The sequence below is a fragment of the Arachis ipaensis genome, chromosome B3 (genome assembly GCF_059453495.1).
Source record: "Arachis ipaensis isolate K30076 ecotype BB chromosome B3, ASM5945349v1, whole genome shotgun sequence".
In the NCBI taxonomy this organism is placed as follows: domain Eukaryota; kingdom Viridiplantae; phylum Streptophyta; class Magnoliopsida; order Fabales; family Fabaceae; genus Arachis; species Arachis ipaensis.
The window spans coordinates 135,154,758-135,178,204 of NC_142438.1; the positions used below are offsets into that span (position 1 = coordinate 135,154,758).

The 23,447-nt window shown below is 33.1% G+C and overlaps 4 protein-coding genes across 4 annotated transcripts; 1 reads left to right on the plus strand and 3 right to left on the minus strand.

Moving 5' to 3' along the window:
• Positions 1–1,465: 1,465 nt before the first annotated feature.
• LOC107631260 (uncharacterized protein At4g22758) lies at positions 1,466–3,417 on the plus strand. Its single transcript, XM_016334644.3, has 2 exons — positions 1,466–2,059; positions 3,042–3,417. The coding sequence occupies exons 1-2, from the start codon at positions 1,774–1,776 to the stop codon at positions 3,224–3,226; spliced, it is 471 nt and encodes a 156-aa protein (XP_016190130.1). The 5' UTR covers positions 1,466–1,773; the 3' UTR covers positions 3,227–3,417.
• A 6,086-nt stretch (positions 3,418–9,503) lies between these two features.
• LOC148572533 (uncharacterized) lies at positions 9,504–11,539 on the minus strand. Its single transcript, XM_088507577.1, has 5 exons — positions 11,505–11,539; positions 11,021–11,096; positions 10,048–10,616; positions 9,876–9,939; positions 9,504–9,767 (listed from the first exon to the last, which is right to left on the minus strand). The coding sequence occupies exons 1-5, from the start codon at positions 11,537–11,539 to the stop codon at positions 9,504–9,506; spliced, it is 1,008 nt and encodes a 335-aa protein (XP_088363703.1).
• Positions 11,540–18,477: 6,938 nt separating this feature from the next.
• LOC110269528 (uncharacterized) lies at positions 18,478–19,514 on the minus strand. The gene is made up of 4 exons (XM_088508357.1): positions 19,455–19,514; positions 19,158–19,346; positions 18,860–19,012; positions 18,478–18,639 (listed from the first exon to the last, which is right to left on the minus strand). The coding sequence occupies exons 1-4, from the start codon at positions 19,512–19,514 to the stop codon at positions 18,478–18,480; spliced, it is 564 nt and encodes a 187-aa protein (XP_088364483.1).
• A 558-nt stretch (positions 19,515–20,072) lies between these two features.
• On the minus strand, positions 20,073–22,765 carry LOC148572534 (replication protein A 70 kDa DNA-binding subunit B-like). The gene is made up of 10 exons (XM_088507578.1): positions 22,616–22,765; positions 22,182–22,449; positions 21,954–22,050; positions 21,711–21,832; positions 21,508–21,592; positions 21,218–21,275; positions 20,867–21,021; positions 20,607–20,736; positions 20,322–20,498; positions 20,073–20,123 (listed from the first exon to the last, which is right to left on the minus strand). Exons 1-10 carry the CDS (start codon positions 22,763–22,765, stop codon positions 20,073–20,075), a joined length of 1,293 nt encoding a protein of 430 aa, XP_088363704.1.
• Positions 22,766–23,447: the final 682 nt, after the last annotated feature.

The following is a 23,447-nucleotide window of genomic DNA, read 5'->3' on the forward strand; positions in this document are numbered from 1 at the left end:
GATAAATTTGTTTATGGTACCGAACCGAAACTTCAATCCCATTGGCTATTATTGTTATACTTTATCTGCCACCATCCATTTCCCTGCCATTGCCTGGAAAGATTCTATTTGAGATGTTGGTGGTGCACTGGTAAGAGTTAATAACTCTTACACCAATTATTTGTTTGGTCTTTCACATTCTATAAGTTTCAACAAATGATCATCCAATTAACTCTTACACCAATTAACTCTTACACGAGACACATGACTCGTCAATCGTCATCTATCATGTGCAACTAGATCAAGTTTTCCTAAACTTATATAAAATTTAAAAAAAACATTAAAATTAACAGAATATTTTTTTTCAAAATATATACGATAAAAAATTTAATTAGATTTTTAATTATAAATACCTTTAATTTATAAAAAAATATTCATTTAATTCTAATATTTTTTTATATTAAAAAGAATCTAATTATAAAATTAAAAATAGTATAGAGATTTAATTAAAAAAAAGTATAAAAATTTAATTATAAATTTAGTAAAACTATAAAAATTAACAAAATAATTAAACCTTTAATTTATTATATAATAATGCATAATAGAAAATATAATTATCATCTCTAATTTATGGAGTAGTATACGTAAGCAATAATGGCCTTTAAATGTAATATATCTTGTGTTGAATTATTTGAATAACTTATTCGTTTAATTTGATATAGGTTATAGTTTTTTTTTTTTTGGAGAATAATTTACATGTCGTTATTTTCATTTAAAACTACTAATAGAGAATTGTTACATAATTTAATATATTTTGTTAAATTATTATTTTATAACTCTCAAGTATCACTTTTATATAAACATAATTATATATAAAGAATCACTTTTTTTTTTATAATATCTCCTAATTTATCAGATTAAAAATTAATTTAATATAAATTTTATTTAAAAATTTATTACTTACTAATAATTATTATATGCACAAAAATAAATTTGAATTCCGAAATACATATCACTTGAGGGCAAGGGAACTAATTATTTGAGGAACCCAACTTGGTTATATAGGTCATAGTTATTAAAATATAGGAAAAGTCTAGGGTAGCAACTTTTCTAAATTCTGGCCAGCATGTAACCAATAAGAAAAAGTGAGTCATTTGATGAAATTTCACACCAATTTTACACCATTAAAATCATCATTAATAGCTATTTGATAGCTGCAAATCATAAAAATTGCTGGCCTTCTAACACTCCTCGACAGAATAAATTAAAGCGTTGGAATTTGAATATAGAGTTATGTTACTTGTATACTAAAATTAGCCACTAAAATTAGTTATTAGTATAAAATATATGTTAAAATAGAAATACATATTGAAAATAAATTAAATTACACATGTATTTATTCACACATACATTAATAGATAATTTTGATGTAGAAATAACATTACTCATGAATATATATAGATGAAGGAATGAAGGACCTAAATTCAGAGGACAAGAGTATATAAGAAGGAGTGAGTGCAGGGTTTTATTGCACTTGTCCGAAACATTCTGTTCTCTCTTCTCCTTTCTCCAAGCTAAGGTTTCTTGGATGCTGCGTATATCTCTCTCTTTGATGCTCTTCTCCAAGGTTCGCAGCGTGTGGAACCACCCTTCACGCGCCATCACCCTCTTCCTCTTCCTTCGCTTCCTCCAAAACCGTTTGGTACTTCCGCAACACTGAACCATCTCATTGTCAAACCACAAGAAAATAAAAAGCTTCAAAATAAGAAGAAGAAGATCAGAATTCAGGAGGCCATGACGAAGAAGAGTGCTTTTGAGAAGATGCTGATGCAAAAGAGGAGCTATGACGATGACGAGGATCAGCAGAAGAAGAGGAACAACAGCAACAATAAGAGGTTGTTGGTGAGTATCAACATACTTGGGAGTGCAGGGCCAATAAGGTTTGTGGTGAATGAAAAGGACACTGTTTGTGTGATCATTGAAACTGCTCTCAAGTCCTATGCTCGTGAAGGCAGGCTTCCCCTTCTTGGTTTTGATCCCACCAACTTCCTCCTTTACTCTGCAAATGCATGCTTTGATGGTATTAATCATTTTCATTTTTCACCCCCTTTTAGTTTCGTGCATCAATTTGTACACTTTTATTGCTTAAATAGGGATACAAATATTGATGAATATGTGAGTATGGTAACTCTTTTGAAAAATTATTTACCATTTTAACAAGTTTAAAGTGGCAGTAATCATGTTTTCGTATCTGTTCTCAAATCGTAATTATTTGTTTTTCGTTCGCTACTGATTTCCTATACATGCCAGGATGACTCAACAAAATAAAATAGGTTCCTTAAACTGGTTTTTCGGCAACTCTTGCAGAGTTGTAGTCATAATTTGGTCTCCTTTGGGCCGTGTTATTAAAGCCGATCTGAGCGGGTCGAGTTGACTGAAAAACTGATTAATCAATAGTTTAATCAATTCGATTTAGCATATAGATCGTTATTGCAATTGAATCGGTCAACGACCACGATCGTTATTTAATTTAATTTAATTTAATTTAATTTCATATTATGTATTTCATATTTTTTTAAATTAAATATATTTTAAATTATTTACCATTATTAAATTAAATATTAATTTTATTAAATATTTACAAATTAAAAAAACAAAAATATTCAATTAATCATACTTTTTTCTATGTTTATATGATTTTTTAATAAATATTCAAAATATATAATAAGTATAAATTATTTAATAAATTATTAAAATTAAAAATAATAGTTAATTAAACACAAATATAAGACTAAAAAATATTTAGTATAAAAAATAAAATAAAATTTATATAATTATTTGATTACAACCGATTCAATTAGTAATCCAATAACTAAATTAGTAATTTAGTATTCTGACAAGATGAATGTAATTTAATTCTTATAACTATATTTTTAGGTATTTCTTTTTGTAAATTTTAAAAAGAATAATTTTGTAAGATTTGTTATATTTATCTACATTAATTAAAAATATTTATCTACAATAATTACTGATATTTTGATGGAAAAACTACTTTATAACAGCTTTGAATCCTTTGGAAGCCATAGGATCTTATGGGGTGAGAAATTTTGTGATGTGCAAGAAGCAAGTTTGCTTATCAAAGACACAACCACATTCAGAGCTGATATCTCAGCAGAAACGCAATGGTGGTAGTGGCTGGAAGGCATGGTTCAACAAATCATTTGGATTGAAAATCTCATCCCATTGAAGAGATACATCATCCATCCATTTCATGTTGAGTTGTTCCACAACAATGATGTCGTTTCCTATGATTGTACTTTATTATCCAATAATGTGTTTGTTGCAGCGGTATGCTACTATTAGCTAGGAGTGTGTTTGGTTTAGCCTTTAAAACATGTCAAATTAAAAATATAATAAACACTTAGTCACTTTGTTCAAGTTATTTGGGACATTGTTAATGTTAGAAACAAGAGATCAATCTAAAGGAAGTGTTTTGTGTATTATTCAGTGTGATCAAAGTGTTTTGTGTATTATTCAATGTGATCAAAGGTACAATATATAAGGAATATTTATAGGTGCTAAATGAATCAGAATATTAAAGGCATAGAATCTTATAATTAATATACAGATATACTATATAAATATAGACGATACTAATTGGTCTAAATTGATGCTAATGATTCTCTAACATCCCCTCTCAAACTCAAGTGGGAGCTAAGGATACCAACTTGAGTTTGGATAACAAAGTCCGGAAACGAGTCGGGTGATGAGCTTTCGTGAAGATATCAGTAGTCTGATCTAGTGTTCCAACAGCAATGAGACGAACAACATCAATAAAGATACGTTGCCGAATAAAGTGACAATCAGTCTCAATGTGTTTGGTGCGTTCATGAAACACATCATTATGGGCGATCTGAATAGCACTGCGGTTATCACAAAAAACATCAGTAGGGGACGACTGAGGAGCACCTAGATCTTCGAGAAGCCAGCGAACCGAGATAACTTCAGCAGTGGTGTCAGCGAGGGCACGGTACTCAGCTTCTGTGCTTGAGCAAGCAGTGAACGTTTGCTTCTTAGCACGTCAAGAAATGAGAGCGTCGCCAAGAAACAAACAGTAACCAGTAGTAGAATGACGATCAGTGGGATCACTAGCCCAATCAACATCGGAGTAAGCCTGAAGAGACAAAGAGGAATGGACAGAAAAATAAAAGCCATGAAATAGAGTGCCTTTGATGTAGCGAAGAATGCGAAGAACTGCCGCATAGTGAGTAGTACGAGGAGCTGACAAGAACTGGCTAAGTACATGAACCGGATAGGCGATGTCTGGTCGGGTGACAGTCAAGTAGACGAGACCGCCAACTAACTGTCGATAGAGAGTCGAATTATCCAAAATAGTGCCATCCATAGGGGTAAATCGAACATTAGGCTCAAGAGGAGTAGACTCAGTGCGACTATCTGTAATCCCAGCGCGAGCAAGAAGATCTGAAGCATACTTAGCCTGAGAGAGATAGATGCCATCATCAGTGGAAATGACCTCGAGACCAAGGAAATAGCTGAGAGAACCATGATCTTTCATCTCAAAGGTACGGTGAAGTGAGGCCTTGAGATCAGAGATACCATCAACATCATCCCCAGTAATGATCATGTCATCAACATACAAAAGTAGAAGAACAACTCCACGTTCGCTTTTACGAATGAAGAGGGCATTCTCATGAGGGCTATAAGTAAAACCAAGACTGCATATGGTAATGCTGAACTTGTCAAACCATTCACGAGGAGCTTGCTTAAGTCCATAAAGTGCCTTGCGAAGGAGACAAACCTTATTAGAAGGACAAGGATATCCCAGAGGTGGTTTCATATAGACTTTCTTTTTCAAATCTCCATTAAGAAATGCATTCTTCACATCCATCTGACTGAGAGACCACTTTTTAACCACGGCAATGGCAAGAAGAGCTCTAACAGACGTAAGATGAGTGACAGGAGCAAAAGTCTCTTCATAATCAATACCATACTCTTGCGTACAACCTTGAGCAACCAAGCGGGCCTTATAAAGGTCAATAGAGCCATCAGAGCGAGTCTTGATCTTGTATACCCATCTACTGCCCACAACTTTATGATCAGAAGGAGGATCAACCAAATTCCAAGTATGTGCGTTTTCAAGTGCCTGTATTTCTTCCTGCATTGTTTGTTGCCAATTTGGGTTTGAAGAGGCTTCTCTGAATGACTTAGATTCATGTTGATGAAAGATAGTAGGAAAGCAATGATAATCAAGAAGATGAGGAGGTGGATTCTTTACCCTAGAAGAACGAGCGGGAGGAGGAGGCATGACGGTAGGAGCAGGATCATCGTCCGGTCTGGAATCATCGGGAGATGGAGAAGGCAGAAGAACAGGAGGCTGTGGAGGGTCACTCGAGATAGAATCTGGAGAATCATCACTAGGAAAAAGATCAACATTGGAGTTAGTAAACAAAGGTGACTGAGTAGTAGGAATAGACTCAAAGGATGAGAACCGAGAAAACATGTGGTGCTCCTAGAAGACAACATGACGAGATATACAAATATGTTTAGAGAGAGGATCCCAACAACGATAACCCTTGTGTTCAGTGCCATAACCAAGGAAACAACACATACGAGCCCGAGGTTCAAGTTTACTATATTCATAAGGCTGAAGAAGAACAAAACATACACAACCGAAAACTCGAAGAAAACTATAATCTGGGGGGTATGATAAAGACGCTCAAAGGCAGTAACATTACCAAGAACAGAAGAAGGGAGTCTATTGATAACATGAACAGCAGTAAGAACAGCTTCACCCCAAGTACACTAAGGACACGAAGAAGAAAGAAGCATTGCACGGACGGAGTCAAGAATGTGACGGTGTTTGCGTTCAGCTCTACCATTTTGTTGAGACATACCAGGACAAGAAAACTCAGACAAAGTACCCCTATTCTGCAAGAAAGGCTAAGAGTTTGGAATCATGGTATTCCATAGCATTATCACATCGGAAAACCTTAATGACTTTGGAAAACTGAGTTTTAATCATAGTAGCAAAGTTGATATAGATTTGAGGTAACTCATGGCGATTAGTCATCAAATAAACCCAAGTAAAACGGGAATAATCATCAATGAAAACGACAAAGAATCGAGCTCCACCCATAGAGGTAGTGGGAGCGGGGCCCAAACATCAGAGTGAATGAGATCAAAAGGAGAGCAAGCAAGAGATGAATTATTGTGAAAAGATAAAGCAGGTTGTTTGACAGTTTGGCAAGAAATGCAATCAAAAGATTCATTTGGAACTTGACCTAAAACACCCTGAGACACAAGAGGACGTAGTTTTCTTAAGGAGGTGTGGGCAAGACGTTGATGCCATAAGTGAAGAGTAGAGGGAGAAGAAGTAGCACAGAGATTTGGTACATGAGAAATATGAAGATTCTCGAGTTCAAACAACCTTCCGACCTTACGTCTAGTTCCGATGATTTGTCCCGTCCGAGGATCCTGTACACGACAACCAGAAACGGAAAAAGTGACGTCAAAACCCAGATCAACAAGTTGACCAACAGAAATAAGATTGAAGTTTAATTTGGGAATATAATAAGTATCAGGAAGATTAAGAGTTGACTGGGATATAGAACCCTTGTGTGTTGCGTGCAAGAGGGAGCCATTTGCAGTATTGACAGAAGGTCCATTTGTAGTGGAAGACATGGACGAGAAAATATTACGCAACAGAGACATGTGATTAAAGCAACCGGAGTCAAAGTACCATTTATAATTACCTGGAGGGGTTGATAAAGCAGCAGGGGTATTACCAGAAACAGAGAGAAGACACTGAAGAAGAGATGCAATATCAGAGAGAGACAGGAGACGAGTTGAGTGGATCAGGACGTGGTGGGCGAGTAGGACAGGCAGTAACTAAATGTACCGAGAGCTTGCAGTAACAGCAGAACAGCTGTGAATAATGGTAGCTAATATGACCTGTCTGGTGGCATATGCGACATTCAACAGAAGGACAGTTAGGGAAGAGGTGTCCAGAACGGTTACAATTTCGACAGAATTTACCCTTTCTGTTGGTGGCAGCAAAAACATCTGGCTTTTCTATGACAGTGGTCACAAAGATCAAAGAGAGGAGAGAAAATGGCAATTTCGGAGCAGAAAATGAGAAATCGGAGTGCAAAATCGGAAAGAACTCACCAAAAAACCTTAGGGAGGGTCCCGCGTGTCTGCCACGTCAGCAGTGATGTCAGCGCCACGTCAGTGCCATGTCAGCGAACGATGACACGTGGCGTCACCTGAGAGGATCGAGAAGACAGCTTGGTGACGAGGTGGCACGCAGGTCGACGGCGGGCCGGGTCGGGTTGGCCGCGGATCATTGGATACCAAGGATGCCTTGCGCGGTAACACTTGGAAGCGCTAGGATCGTCTGATCGCGTCCAAGATCCAACGGCTGCTGAAGCTTCTGGAAGGCAAGACAATAAAGGTGGCCAGCAAGGTTCCGGCGGCGCGTGACGGCGTGTCCGGAGGCGTCTGGTGGCGATGTCAGCGGCTTTGGAAAGCTGGTCGTGGCAGCGTCTTTTGGCGGCGCGTGGAGGCGCGTCTGGCGGCGGTTCTGGTTGCGTTGGAATCACGGCGACAAGACGAACAAGATGGTTACGGGGTGACGAACCAAAGCATCGAAAAGAGAACGAAAAAAGAGGCCAAAGAACACTGCCGGAAAAGAAAAAACAATGGGGCTATGAACTAATATTCATTGAAAAAAAAAGACCTAAACTCTTGATACCATGTTAGAAACAAGAGACCACTCTAAAGGAAGTGTTTTGTGTATTATTCAGTGTGATCAAAGGTACAATATACAAAGGGTATTTATAGGTGCTAAATGAATCAGAGTATTATTAAAGGCATAGAATCCTATAATTAATATACAGATATACTATATAAATATAGACGATACTAATTGATCTAAATTGATACTAATGATTCTCTAACAGTTAACACAAAATTATATATTTACGGTGAAAATGTAATTATTTTTATATAAAGTTAATAATAAAAAATTATTAGATAATTTAACTAAATTATTATTTAATTATTTTTAACTCGCGTATAATAAATTTTTACCTTATATTTTATGTTATTCCTCATTGATGCTAAAAGTGCTTGTTCTTGTGCACTCCTCACCTTAAAATTTGATTAAAATCAAAATCCAAGGAACAAGTTGATTATTAGTGGAAATTCCAAAACAAATTAACTGTAGTTACTAATGTTATTTTATACAAACAAGTCGATAGATACGATTGTGTAGCTATTTTGTCTATTGTTTTTAAGAATATATATATATATTCTAATATACATAGAAAGTTTTTTGGTAAATAAAGCTAAACAAATTAATTTTAATCTAATAAAACTCACTTACATAACACACGCATAAAATTATGTCGTTCCTCTTTTAATATTTATATTTCACATTCCTCTTTCTCCTTCTTATCCTTCTCCTCCTCCTTTTTTTTCTCTTTTTTTTTGTGTTTTTTTTCTTTTTTTTTCGCGTTCCTTTTTCTTTTTAATTTCTTCGCGTATTTTATCCTTTTCGTCATTCCTTTGGTGAAGAAGAAGACGAAGAAGTGATGAAGAAAAAGAAGTGTAGCAAGAGTGGCGTGAGTGTAAATAATTTTTTAGATTTATTTGATTAAATAATTTATATGTAAAAATTAATTCTATTCCTACGTAATTATACATTTTATATTAATAATTTAAAAATTAATTAAAAATAATAAATGACTCAAAGTAATAAAAAAAATTGCATTCCATATGTTTCTTATATTTAAAATGGCTCAATAGACTAAATAAATTTAAATTAAATAAGTTAAGAAAAAAATCATTACAATTTCACGTGTAACAAAATTAAGTTAAAGATAAGTATTTACAATAGTTATTCATATATTAGTTATTTTAAATATCATTATTATTTATAAAATAAGTTGTTTTAAATGCTATTGAAATTTATTTCTTTTCCCATAAATTTAATTGGAAGCTAATATAAAAATTCGTATCCAAACCACTCCTCATCTCCATATACTAGCATGATAATCCGTGCAATGCACGGATTCACGAAATTTAAACCCAAAAAAAAAATACTAAGAATATAACTAAAATGTATTCTATAAAAATAGATATGTTGTATTAATTTTGGATAATTATAAAATTATCACTATACTAAAATAAAAAAATAGAATACAACAATTATTCAATATATCAATAAATGGCATAACATATTTTCTAAGATAATAAAAGATAATAAAATATTCAAACAATTGTTAGACACTAAAAAAAATAGAAAAAAAAAAGTCCAACAGAGATGTAGTTTACTATTACGTATTATCTTAAAAACACATAACGTCAAGATACCTACTGATAGCAAAACAAAATATATACAAAATATATAAATTTGTTCATTAAACAAAAAATAAAATATGTCCAAGACAACTTAACATATAATTCAAAATATCCATCAAATAGAGTTATACACAGGAGGCCTAATGTCGCTGGATCGATAACTCTATTTGGCAGTTAGCTATCAAGCCGAGTTTCAAAGTAATGATATCACCCTCCTTTAAATTGTATATTCTACAACATTCACTCCACCCGACTCCAAATTTCCATTCTCCACCTCTTCCTCCACTTTTCAGTAAGTGAAAAAAGAACACATTTTTCTCTACATTGGAATCTGGACCGGTGATCGTCCAAATCGAGCCATCTCCAGATAGTTTAAGATACGCAGTAAATTTTGAAGCCAAATACTGCAAGGAATAATTCATAGTTAACACAAATATAAAAGATTTAGGAAGAACATCCAATAAGCTTGCAAGAAAAAAATAAAAGAAAACACTCTTTTGAGATCAAGTTACCAATCTAGATTGTCCGACATCCGAAGTTGTGATTTTCTTTTCATAAGAAACCTCTTGAGCGTATCTAATTCAGGATAATATGAATATGTTAGTCACCCCACTAAAAAAATAGCAAGCTATCCCATGATATTAAAATCCAAAACATAAGGAAAAAAGTTACATCTAGCATTACCTAGGATCAACCACCAATTCGTTTGCTGCGTTACTTTGTTCGTTGACCTCCAATGATAAACTGCTTCCACTAGACAAATCTATCGGATTATGTGGATTATCCCCTACCAGTGCCCTATCTTGATCATTGTCTTCATCACCATCTGATGAAAACTGATCATCCGATGGTTCAGACCCAGATAGAACAATCACATCAGCTGATGAGTCCTCATCCATCCTGGTATACTTTATGTGGAACACTCTTGATACATTATCAAGTGTCTCTGGGTCCATTAGCTCAGAAACATAGCAGTCAGGATCAAGGTGAACTTGGATGGGTTGGTTGTCCTTATCCCACAATGAAATAAAAAAAATTCCAAAACCGACATACCTAAATTGAACAGATGCCCCTCTATCGATAAGATAGAAAGTTCTAATCTGTTCAAATGAGGAGTCAGTTATGAGCAACTGATCATTCTTTCTTATCACTTCTAACACTAAACAATTATCTAACTCGTCAATGACATAGAACATTGGCCCTAATCGTTCCCCATGAGTTGAAACAAAATTTGGGGGAAGAGCTCTATCACCCTATATTCAAATTTCTTCCCAAAGTTAATTCATGTGTAACAAAACATGCTAAAAAAGTTTCACATAATTTTAACTAATTATTTAGCAAAGAGAGGTATTCTAAATCTACCATTATTACCAACTGAGCAACACAATAGAACAATAATCACGTAAATGAACTACCATTATAATGAGAAGAAAGCTTTAGCATAAATAATTGAGAAGATTCTAGTTCAGTAAACAGCTCAATGAATTTAAACAAAATATCCATAGAAAAGGGACAAAAGGGCAAAACAATCACTCTCAGACATGCAGAAAATAATAAAAAATAACAAATTAAAGAACATAAAGTCAAATCAGGAATCTAATTAATTGAGATTGATACTACTGCCCAAAACTGCACATTGGCCATTATATTTCGTTACCTGCTTACTGAAAACGCGAAATCTAAAAACCAGTTCTTTTCCGCTGGGCCAGTATAGTTGGGTTGCTAAAAACCTCCTATTAGCACATAATGGTACGATTAGAATTTAAGACTGCGACTTTTTTGATGAGAAAACAACTAACTAAGTATACTAAAAAAAAATAGTAACAAACTAAAAGCACATTAATGAAAAATACCCAAGAGACCACGTTGGAAAACTACTACACAACATATTTTACAGATTACAACAACTTCTCAAATCTGGCCTACATATAAATGAGAAGCCAATAAAATTAAATTACAACATGAAAAATATCTGAGTAAGAATTTAAAAAAAAACTATAGATGGCATAACATTGATATTTAATTGACATTAAAAATTTCAAAAGTTAATCTGAAATATATTGAATGAAAAAGTAAATGAGACTTCAATCGAATTGAAAATGCAGCAAAGAAAACATCTTCTCTAATGCTCAGTACCATACCTGTTTGGATCTTCTCTATTGGCATCCATGACCATTCAGACTTATCAAATAGAGAGACTTGGTATAAAGATTCAAGAAGAAAGAAAAGATCTTGTCTCTTACTGCAAAAGAGAGCATTATAATAAAGTAAACCCTAATAGAAGATTTCAACAAATTCAACAAAAACAGCTGATAAAATTTAATCGAAAAACATAAAGAACAAACATAAAGAAGGAACAGCAACCATTCATAAACAAAAGAAGAAATAGACAAACAAAAATATTGTTATTAATTCTAGTAAATTAAATTTCTACTAATGCTAATTATAATGTTGAGAAGTTTCAGAAAGCTAACCACTACTACTAATAATAATTTAATGAAACAATCATGAATTATGAATTTGTTAATTAGAATATGCATTACAAACGATATAAAAAAAAGAAAATATACAAAAATTAGATCAATATTAAAATATAAAAGACCAGAATCAATATTAAAAAATTATAAATACGATTTTCTTTTTTTTACTCTTAAAATGTTTTAAATTATCTGCTTAATATTTTTTCTTATTGCATACAATATAGTAATACTAAAATTACCGAATTTCACACGGCCAATACAACCTCACTGAAACTGAATTAATTAACTTGCTAAAAAGAAATTAACAAAAAAAATAGCTTCCTGTTATTATCCTTTGAACTTCTCTCATATTAATAACTTACATTATAGTATGTTACCTTAAATGTAGCTTCCTAATCAAGTTGTTTAACAAAAGTAGCAGCTACCCACGTGTGACAACCTGCTAATAAGAAGCATAAAAAAAAAAGAACTTAATAAGAATCAGATGTTAGAAATATCCAAGTATCAGAGATAAGTAGTTTTGGAAATCAAAAATTTCTTTCTTTCTTTTTAAATCGGGGAAGAAGGTCTCCTTAAATGATACATGCATGCCAAAAGCAAAAGAAAAAAAAGTGAAGAGAAGATTACGTTGGGACTGCAACTGTTAAGGCAAAAGCTTAACTTGTTATTCGATTGTCAGAAAATTTACCTGCTCAAAGAAATGGAGACGCTGGGACCACTGGAGATGACGACAAGTTTGTATCTTGTAGCATTATTTGAGGTTTAACGATGCAAAAAGTAGGGCGGTGTCTTTCTGGGTTGAGTGAGCTGAGACCCCAGAGGGAGAGGATGCACGGTGACGACGTTAGGTCTTCTTTCTGACCTTCTTTTTTTTCTTCGCGTGTGTGTCTTGTTTGTGAACTTTGTTTTTTTATTGTGTGTGTGGGGGGGGAGGGGGGTAGGGAGGGGGGAGAAAAGAGAGGCACCTTTGGTCTTTTAATCTTTCCTTGGTAACGTTAAAGAAGTAAAAATACTAATAGAAGATATAAGATTACAATTAAAATAATGTAGATAATTCATTAAAAATAAATGACACTAAAAGAACGGTTATGAGAAATGAATCATTAGACAATACAATTAATATTATTAATCAGAAAATTTTTTAATACTTATGATAGCTAAAAATAACTAAATATTGAGAAAAATATATCGTAAATATAATTTTTTCTATTCATTTCAGAACTTTTGATATCAATAAATTTTATGTGTCCCAAAGTTTAACTAATTTTCACAATTTTTTTATTTTTATTTTCTATTGATAATTAGAGAAAAAAATGATGGAAAATCACAGAAAAAAAATGAAAGAAATAATTACTTAACGAAAATTGTAGGCAATATAAAACAGATTAACATACAAATTAACAAATATAAGTAAAAAAAATAAGTAAGAATGTATTTTTTTTTATAAAAAAATATGGTTCTTCCTCTTAAATATGAAACTTGTTAAAAGAAAAGTTAATTATTGTTAATAATGTTATGAGTAAAAATTTTTTTTAGTAATAAAATCTCCCTACCAATTTTTTAAACTAATATTTCCTTTTTTCTTATATCGACCGAATCAATAACTTTTATAACATAAAAAAAAAAGTAAACTTTGTGTAGATATTAATTGTTTATATGTACTGTAGAATAAAGTTTCTAATTAACCCACAAACCAAGAAAAAAAGAAGAAGAAAAATAAATATTACATTTATCAATTATCTTCAAGTACAAAATGAAATCTAAAACTTCTATCAAATTAAGATGACATTTGAAAACTTAAAATATCCATCTTTTTAAAAATAATTTTATAAATAAATTGAATCCTGTGAGAAATAAAATTATAATTTAGTCTAAAGAAAATATATAGTTATAATAATGGTATAGGAATTAGGAATAAAAAAACAAACTCCATCAAAGCATGTGATACAAAATCATTAAGTAAAAGCTAGTTTAAAAGAAGGCTAACTTTCAAAATTATCTGAACATAAAATAGGAATGCTTCCTTTAATATCAGAAACGATAGCCAATACCCATTTCAGCATCCATAACAACGCAATCTTAAACTAACTCGAGGAATGGGTCAGAGTAAAGTTGCTCCAATCTTTTTGTATCCTAAATTAGAATTTATAACTGAAACAGTTCACGGAAAAAGTAAAACTGTTCTGGTCATGAAAGGGAAAAAAGATCATCTAAAATGTGGAGGTTCGGAAAACTGGAAAAGTAAATTTCTAATCACCTTTGAATTTGTAAGTTTTATTATTTGTGAGCCCTAGTATCTTATTTCAAGGTGATTAAATACTTACTTCATCACTTTACTTTATTGTCACTCAGCTCTATAACATGCGGTTGAGATGGTGGTGCTGGCTCGACCTACTGTGCTACAGAGATCTTAAATCCATTCGATTCAGCTGGCTTAGACACCCCATTAGTCTTCAATGCAAAGTTTAATAGTTGTTCTGCCTTAGACACACCATCATTCTTATGTACAAAGTCTATTAATTGTTCTGCCTTAGACACAACACCATTTTTATATGGAAAGCCTATTAGTTGCTCTGGCTGCTGTTGATGATTTTCTGTGAAGACAGACATACCACTGAATTATACAATGAATAAAGCTTAATCAATTCTAATAGGCAGAATTAGTTTGATATGAAATAGTTATATTCATAACCAAATTCACATAGAGGTACAGACTCATTTATTTCATTTTCTTCTTTTGCTGTCTAACCACATGAAAGCAACCTCATCTAGCCAGAAAATTAAATAGAGAGCATCATGGAACAGAACAAACTTGAACAAATTTAAAAAATTACCCGTGGGAACGACTACTCCTATTGTTCAGTGCAGTGGAACTAACAGCACAGTTGACCTCACCGAGTTTCATCAGGGTCAAAACATCACTTCTAGATGTCACCGGACTCAATGTAGCATAAGGAAGACTCAATCCATCATCATTGCAGCTCCTAATCTCTAATTTATTATCTGTTTCGTCCTCAGCAAGTAGGTCTCTAACTTGTTCATTGTAAATCTCAACCATTTGAACATAAATGTCATATGTCATAATGTCTTTCTGTCATTACACATTTGAAACAAATAGTTAACAGGAACATAATTGATCCCCATATCCTTAGAGGTTCAACCTGATGGACCACTCTGCCAAAAGAAACAAGAAAAAAAATTAGATGGATATATAATTGGTTTAAGTTTGCATATATAGTAAGCAGAGATTGCTTCTTATTTCATTGGTCTGTGTCCACGTTAATTAATATATGGAATAAATAATAGAATGTGTATCATACTTCTTTTATCTTACCAGGGTGTATGTCTTCCCAGATCTAGTTTTACCATATGCGAAAATACAAACATTATATCCATCCATCAGGGATCTAATTAACAGGTCTGTGTCCTTAAAAATTTCATATGTGTACAAAGTTAGAATAAATTTCAATAAGATAATGTAAAAGAGAGGGAAGGGGAGGGAAAATTTCTGTAATCAGCATGTAGAACTCTACCTTAGCCAGCCTTTGCACCAAAAACCCGATTGAAGTGAAAAACTTTCCTTCCATCTTTCAATGTTTTGGATGGATCTAAATTGAATACAGAACCATCCTCCCTAATGAAATCAATAATATTCTTGGATTCAGCCTGGAATGTGGGTCTGATTCTGTAGTAAACTCGAATATTACCTATAATTTGGATCTGAAAAGTTTGACAAAATTAACTTTGCTCAATAATGTATAAAGAGAAAATGGACATTAATTAAATAAACAATTAAAAATTCAACCTTTCAGATCTTGAACCATGATAAATAATTTCCCATTCTCTTCTACTACTCTGTTATATCCAGTAGCTGTAGTTCCCATATCCTCTACTTGACTCCCTGAATTCATAAACCAGTATTTCATCTCAATAATTAATAAGCATAAAACTGATTCTCAAAACACACAACTAACTCACAACCAGAAGGAAAAAAAAAGCATCAATCCAAAAGGTAAGAAAGTAACAAATGAAGCCATTCAAATTCAAACACAATGCCCTTTGGAATTTTAGAATAGTTCCAACACAAATCTCAATTGATCACATACCAGTGCAAATGAAAACACCCCTTTAACAACCAAATTTATCAAGATGGTTCCCATCCTCTAGCAGTATTTGAAGTATTTTGCAAAACAAATTGGGAGTGACCTATTTACCGTGATAAGTTCCTAACAAATAAGAAATTGCAGACTGAACAACGATAATTCATAATGATATCTAATTGCTCAAGCAAGATCTAAACATAATAGAAAATGTTAACAACACTTTTTCACTTCCTCTACTGAGTAAATAGATATTTTTGTGATACCTAACTTCACCTCCATCACGATCGTCACTGCTACCACCGTATCACATCTTGTTCGTCTTGTTCAAATGCTGCTTATGCTTCTCCTTCTGCTCCGCCAGCACCACCGGAGACTTCTTCCTCTTCCGATCCGACTCTTTCTTCGCCGGAATTGCAGAGAGAGTGAGAAGAGATGTTTCACGGACAGGGCTCTGAATCAGAATCAGCTTCACAAAAAGAAAAGTAGTGAGGAACCTTGGTGCTTCACCAGTATGTGGGATGCCCTAACCTCAGCTCCATCACCACCGTCGCTATTGCCACAGTACGACATCTTCTTCGTCTTGTTCAAATGCGGCTTATGCTTCTCCTTCTGCTCCGCCGGCACCACCGGAGACTTCTTCCTCTTCTGATCGGACTCTATCTTCGCCCGAATTCCAGAGAGAGTGAGAAGAGATATGTGACTGAGAAGGCTCCGAATCAGAATCGGTTTGACGAAGAAAACAGATAGTGAGGAAGAGATAATGTCTTCCCAATGGAACACCCATGTTCCCTAATCAGATTCATTCTAACTCCATCGTGCGGTCCACATCTATTGATCTAATCCATCCAGTATCCTAGAAATTTTTAACCTTTTTTTATGAAAAATATCTATCTCTACACTATTAAAGTGGTAAGATAGATAACTATGTTAAATATATCAATAAACTAATAGAAGCAACTAAGTACTTGATTAGGGATGACTAAATCGAAAAAAAATGGATGAAAAATATATTTTTACTTACTTTTTAGGGCAGTTGATAAATTTCTAATAATAAAAGTCAAATTACTAAAAAATTCATTATAATTTTTTTTTTGAGAAGTTCAAATTTATATTTTTAATTTTTTTTTTGAAATATACATTTTCACATGATAAATAAATAAAAAATACCTTTAACCAATTTTACTTAAAAATATCTTTTTATATGAGATATCTAAATATAAAATTATAACACGATTGAAAAAAATACATTTTTTAAATGATTTTGGGATTCATTATTTAAATTATTCCATACATTTTAATAATTTATAAGAAAACAAATATCATTATACACTAGATAGCCGTGGTTTCATCTCTGAGCTGGAGACCTCCCCGCGTTCCAGGCCGGCTCCTATCCCAGGTGGCACCTCTCCTCCAGCGTGGCAACCCCACCTCAACGCGCATGTGCTTCCCTCTGGTAATTTGATTATGGTTTCTCCTTTTTGCTAGCTGTTAAATTGTTTGTTGTATGTGGTTTGTGTATTTTATAAATTTTTGGGGTTTTCACTTCATTCTTTAGAATTTCCTGTTAATTTGATTATGGTTTCTCCTTTTGCTAGCTGTTGCCACTCTCACCTTCCTGCCTCGATCTTCTCTGTGGGTGTTGTGATCCCGATTCTTCCATCTCCACCGTGTGACCTGTCTTTCTGTCCTTTTTCTCGGTTTCTCGCTGCACGGTGTTGGTGTCACTCTGAAATCCTGATCTTCAACCCAGTTTTTTTTATCCCCATCCAGTTCGTATTTCTGGATCCTTTCTTGGATTATCCCAGTTTTCTCCATCTGGGTACATTGTGCATCAAGGTGTCCGACTTCGATCGACGTTTTCTGTCTCGAACGACCCCTCAGAACAGTATTGGTATCATCATCGTGTTTTCTATGATTTGCTTAATTTTGTTTCAAATAAATGCTAATTTACTAATTTTTATACTGTAATGTGTTGGTAGATGAAGATGTATAAGAGAAGTTCAAATTTATATTTTTAATTTTTTTTGGAAATATATATTTTCACATGATAAATAAATAAAAAATACCTTTAACCAATTTTACTTAAAAATATCTTTTTATATGAGATATCTAAATATAAAATTATAACACGATTGAAAAAAAGACATTTTTTAAATGATTTTGGGGTTCATTATTTAAATTATTCCATACATTTTAATAACTTATAAGAAAACAAATATATATATACCAAACAAAGCTCAGGTCTATATATAATAACCATGCTTTATTCAAAAACACAGAGAAACATACTCACACATACAAATTTAAGCATAAGAAAGAGAACAATAAGTTTCATAAAGATCACAACTCCAAAAAATGAGTTGATAATTACATACCAAAATAGATCTGTTGACAACATACTTTACCAATTTTCCAAATACTTAACACAACTAAGCAAAATTCTAACAATTCTTTAGAGGCTTGGAATTATATTATATTATATTATATTATATATATATATATATATATATATTTTGTAATGTAACAAATGATTAGCCACTACACTCATCCATCCTTTCAACAGCGTCGCCAGTATTTTCACATTGTCCAAAGGCACTCCGAAGCTCTTCCCTAATAGTGAGAGGCTGATGATTCCCAACTAAATTGGAACCTTGTGAGGACGAGATTCTTGCATGAAAATCATGGTTAATAGTCTACAGAGAACACAGCAAAATATAAGAAGAAGGAATGCAGAAGAAAAAAAATTGAGATGAGAAAGAAATCAGGTATGATAAAAATTTGAAGACTAATAAAAGAAATATTAAACAAATAAAGAAACAAAATTTAAGCGATATACATGTATGCATATACATATTACCGCAAACATAGTTTACTAACAGATAAAGAATCAAAGTCCATTAGATCAAGAAATACCCAACAATTCCAGTTCAGAACAGAAATCGGTGAAGCCTGACGCACTGGAGCACTTGAGCTCGACGAACATTGAATGCTTGCATTGGAGTGAAACTCAACTGGATTCTTAAATTCGAAAGGAAAATGAGGAACAAAGGGATCCAGATGAAATTTCTAAATGGAACAAGAAAGGAATAACATCAGTAACAGTTAACACATCATGCATGAAAAACACAAAACAATATAGCCAATTGAGGTTAACTTGATCAGAAACAAAGTGGGCTAACTCAACATCAGATTTACATAATAATGTTATCACCTGCTGTTGATTATCATGGGTGGAGTCCTCCAAAAACCTGACAATATCAATATCATCACATATTGCACGAACAACATGAAGAGATGTATTCAATTCATATCCAATGGGTCTAGGATCCACTATGAAGACAATTTTCTTGTTCATCAACTGAGAAATCATGCTATTCGGAACAGTGTAATCATCATTTGACTAAGGGAAAAAAAAGAATAGGTACATTAGCAAAATTTACATACTTGAACCATAAACACTAAACTGAAAACAAGGACAATTAAATTAAATTAAAACCAAAATGATTACTTGGGAGGAATTTCCTTCGTCTATCAAAAATTCTGAGCAACTCATTTTGATTATTTGCATCACCTCATCATCCTCAAGTATGAAAATATTGCTGCCATTTGAATGGGAAACAATAATTTTGATGTGATACCTAAATAATATAAATAAAAGCAAAATATACACTGAGAAACAGATGCAGAAGATGCAATAAAGCAAAAAGAAAACTGGTACCAAAAACTCCGAGAGATAAAATAGATACCTTCTTATGGCATCAACACACTCAACTCTACACAGATAACAATAAAATAAATTTCCAACATGACAAACAGGTGCATTACACAAACAGCAGTAGTACCACCACTTCTGATGTTTCACCACATCAATAATCTCACCGATCAAAAAACAAATATGATCCTGTAGAGAAACAATAATTGGTATATTATGATACATGTTTTATCATACTACACATGCTGAAACACAGTTCAGGCGGGTGAGAACATAAACATAAATACTAACATTTCTTGATGCAGAAGAATATATTTTAGCACAAAGAATGTTAGCAAGCATCTCTTTAATGCTATGCAGTTGTATTGGAACACCAGATATGACTTGGTTGTCATAACTTCTAAGCTGTCCACACTAAGAGAAGTCTTCAAGTATTAGGCTAAAGGCCGAATCAGAACTAACATCCTTAAAATTTGGAAGCAAAACATGAATTACAAAACGCAGCCAACTTTGTAAAGTATGAGGCAAAATCACGTTGGCATGTAAAGAATACCATTCAAAACAATAGCCAAAGAATTAGAAACTAGGATCAACAAACTATATCTAAAAATGATTTCTCCAATTCATTAATATTAATATCTAACATAAAGAAAGAGTACTAACCTTGATGCATTGATCAGGCTGAAGTTTGTTGAAAAAACGTGCATCACTAATGACATTGACGATTTTAAAGGTACCGCAATAACCAGGACTGTTAATCCGCTTTGCTTGAACTTTGAAAACAATCTCTTTCCCAATGAGTTGATGAAAAAATTGTGGACAGTATCGGTGCTCAATTTTCTGTCATAGATATTGAAAAGTGATCACTAATTAATGGACGAAATTGAAGAATAAGAAATAGTTATTGATACAGTATACATAAATAAAACTTAAGAACATTAACCATACCTCAATTTCATCTTCTAACAACAAAAACACATCATAACAGGTTCTCCCTAATAGCTTAGTGGCTGCACTGTCTAACAAGACAAACATTCCACAAGAAGTTCTATCTTCAACAAGTATCTTAATCCTGTAACTATAACCAAGAAAATAAACATCAGATTAATCTATTTGTGAGTCTCACAAGAAGCTGATATGTGAAGCTTACTTATATTATTGAATCAGAACAGATGAAAGAAATTTTCTAAATCATAACCTGGATTCACCTGGTCATAAAATGCTGGACCTCTCTCCCGCACAGCTGACAATGAAACACATTATCATCACCTACAATTGGATGACCACAAACACAAGAAAAGACCCACCACTCTGGATCTTCAACAATCTCTTTAATTTTTCCAACCACAAAGAATTGTCCATCCTATTAAAACAAAAAATTTATGAATTGAATGGACAAAGCATGTCTACAATATCGAAAAATCAATTAACATGAGTACTTCTTACATAGCACTAAAACATGTTAAAAACCTAATAGTACACACCTTATTGTTTCCCTTACGATTAGCAATAGTCCGTATTAGCTTCTAGTCAAAAGATTCATCATCGATTACACATACTAAATCCCCAATCTCATTACTACACAGTCTACTGAAATGGTGGCTTGCGATACGGTATCTATGAAAAAAAAAATTAATATTAGAGTAAAAGAATTTCAGGAAAACAGCTAGAGAGAGAGAGAGAGAGAGAGAGAGAGAGGGGAATAGAGTGAGGGAGTGAGCAATAGAGAGAGAGAGAGAGTTAGCAATTGAGCAATAGAGAGAGAGAGTGAGCAAGTGATGGATGGAGAGAAAGGCAGAAATTTTCAGTTCAGTGGGACAAAATTTGAGGAGAATTGAATCGAACTAACTCATTCAGAAAATTCACAGTTTCCTGCATACCAGGGTTGATTGAAATCCGAGAAACATTGATCACATTTTGGAGACTAACTTTATCTACAAATCACAAAACACAATAAGAAGAAAGTAATTCATAAAGAAACAATTCATTAGTAAACAAAAATATATAAACAAATCAAACTCAGACATGTGTGCAACATGGACAACTTTTCACCTCCATTGACTTTGATCTTGAAAGATTGCAAAATAAGAACTGGTGGTCTTTGATACTTTTTCAAACTATTGATGTCTATAAGAGCAGAATAGTCACCAACAAGATTGCAGGGGATTTTCTTCCTTGGTAATCATTATAATAAATGAGCAACAACAATAGAATAATTCAACAGTAATAAAAAAATTGAAAAACAGGCATAACATCATTTAAAAATAGAATGAAAAACAGAAAGGCAAGGGATACCCATCAGCAAGAACTTCAAGGACAATAACTTTCAATACCTTTCCATTACACTCAACATCCGTTTTCCTTTTCAATCCGCACAGGACCCCAACAAAATCTGTTTAGTCATATTATAGCAGAAAAGATTAAACCGTCGGATACAATACCACAAGACATCTGATTGAGCTGTTATTAATCTCATTTTAAAACACCTTTATTCCGGGTCAATTTTGAAAAGGGGAAACTTACCTATTAAGTACTCATAATCAGTGCGCTTTTGAAGAATCTCGTCCATAGAGGTTAAACTTAAACCCGGATTAGGTATGACTCTATTTGCAGCTGCAACAACAGAGGTACTACACTTGAAAAGGATGCGGAACCGATGTCTTGTAACCCTAACCAATCCACCATTAGGTATCACTTTGAAATCAGAAATAATGAATACATGTCCTTCTTTTAACTGATGAATAAAAGTTGTGATCAAATCATTCTCAACAGTTGCTTGGACCTTGTCGTGCTGGAAATTAAAGAAAAGGAAAAAAATCATCTGACCATTTCTAAATATTATACCATGACATATTACATGCTAAAACTGATCACATACACAATTTTAAAATACACAATTTAGTTAAGTAAAAACTGAGTTTTTGATAGCGCGCGTGCGCGCGCGCACACACACTCACCTGCTTATCCATCAAGACCACATGTAACAGTTTCTGCATATTTTCATTAACAATGCTAGCATCTTCCCAAATGGTCAAGATCTTAACCTCAATACTCCAAGTTTCCTTCCATGGAGAGATTTTCTGAAAAGGATCAATACTAAGAATCATCTTATCAATAAATAAATAGTAAAGATGAAAGAATGTGGATGAAAAAAACAAGTTAAAGAACAAAATATCAGCAACAGAAAACTGTGTGGGATCTGAGATTTATCTCAACAGAAAGGAATGCAAGGGAAAAAAAACAAGTAAGGAATAAGTGATAGCTCTTGAAAAATCTCCACAATACTCCATCACCTCATTACTACTTATACCAGAGGAATGAGAAAGTTTGTAAGGCAAAGCTTGTAGAATACGTTTCTCTTAGACTCCTTGGCTAGATTGATTGATTGATTGACATATGACATTCAATGTGTCCATAGGTAATTAAATTAGATTTACTCATACCTTTATATAATATAGATATGTCATATCAACCTATCTATGAATCTATATACATCTATCTATCTATCTATAAATCTAAAAAGAAACCATACATACTGATTGATCCTGTCTTTGACTATATAATAATATTATTCCTAATAAGTATGACTGGTGAAATAGAAGACATGTCAATTTATTGCCAATCAGAAACATAGATTTCATTATTGAAATTGAAAATTGATAATCAACTCTTGAGCCCAATCATTAAATCAAGAAGACGACAATAAGAAACCAAGAAGATTAACTCACAGGAAAAATATTTTATCCAAACTAATGAATTAACCCTACAAAATGAAACCAAAGTAGCACT

What these genes read in the sequence shown, in the direction of transcription:
- LOC107631260 (XM_016334644.3), top strand. Translation starts at nt 1,774, where the DNA reads ATGACGAAGAAGAGTGCTTTTGAGAAGATGCTGATGCAAAAGAGGAGC. An exon ending in TGCAAATGCATGCTTTGATG is followed by an intron (nt 2,060 to 3,041) that starts GTATTAATCATT and finishes ACTTTATAACAG; the next exon opens with CTTTGAATCCTTTGGAAGCC.
- LOC148572533 (XM_088507577.1), bottom strand. Translation starts at nt 11,539, where the DNA reads ATGGTCATGGATGCCAATAGAGAAGATCCAAACAG. An exon ending in AATAGAGAAGATCCAAACAG is followed by an intron (nt 11,097 to 11,504) that starts GTATGGTACTGA and finishes ATGTGCTAATAG; the next exon opens with GAGGTTTTTAGCAACCCAAC. An exon ending in GAATTGGTGGTTGATCCTAG is followed by an intron (nt 9,940 to 10,047) that starts GTAATGCTAGAT and finishes ATCCTGAATTAG; the next exon opens with ATACGCTCAAGAGGTTTCTT.
- LOC110269528 (XM_088508357.1), bottom strand. Translation starts at nt 19,514, where the DNA reads ATGCAAATAATCAAAATGAGTTGCTCAGAATTTTTGATAGACGAAGGA. An exon ending in ACGAAGGAAATTCCTCCCAA is followed by an intron (nt 19,347 to 19,454) that starts GTAATCATTTTG and finishes TTTTTCCCTTAG; the next exon opens with TCAAATGATGATTACACTGT. An exon ending in TTCTGAACTGGAATTGTTGG is followed by an intron (nt 18,640 to 18,859) that starts GTATTTCTTGAT and finishes TGTTCTCTGTAG; the next exon opens with ACTATTAACCATGATTTTCA.
- LOC148572534 (XM_088507578.1), bottom strand. Translation starts at nt 22,765, where the DNA reads ATGATTCTTAGTATTGATCCTTTTCAGAAAATCTCTCCATGGAAGGAA. An exon ending in ACTGTGAATTTTCTGAATGA is followed by an intron (nt 21,276 to 21,507) that starts GTTAGTTCGATT and finishes TTTTTTTCATAG; the next exon opens with ATACCGTATCGCAAGCCACC. An exon ending in GTAATGAGATTGGGGATTTA is followed by an intron (nt 21,022 to 21,217) that starts GTATGTGTAATC and finishes TTGTTTTAATAG; the next exon opens with GATGGACAATTCTTTGTGGT.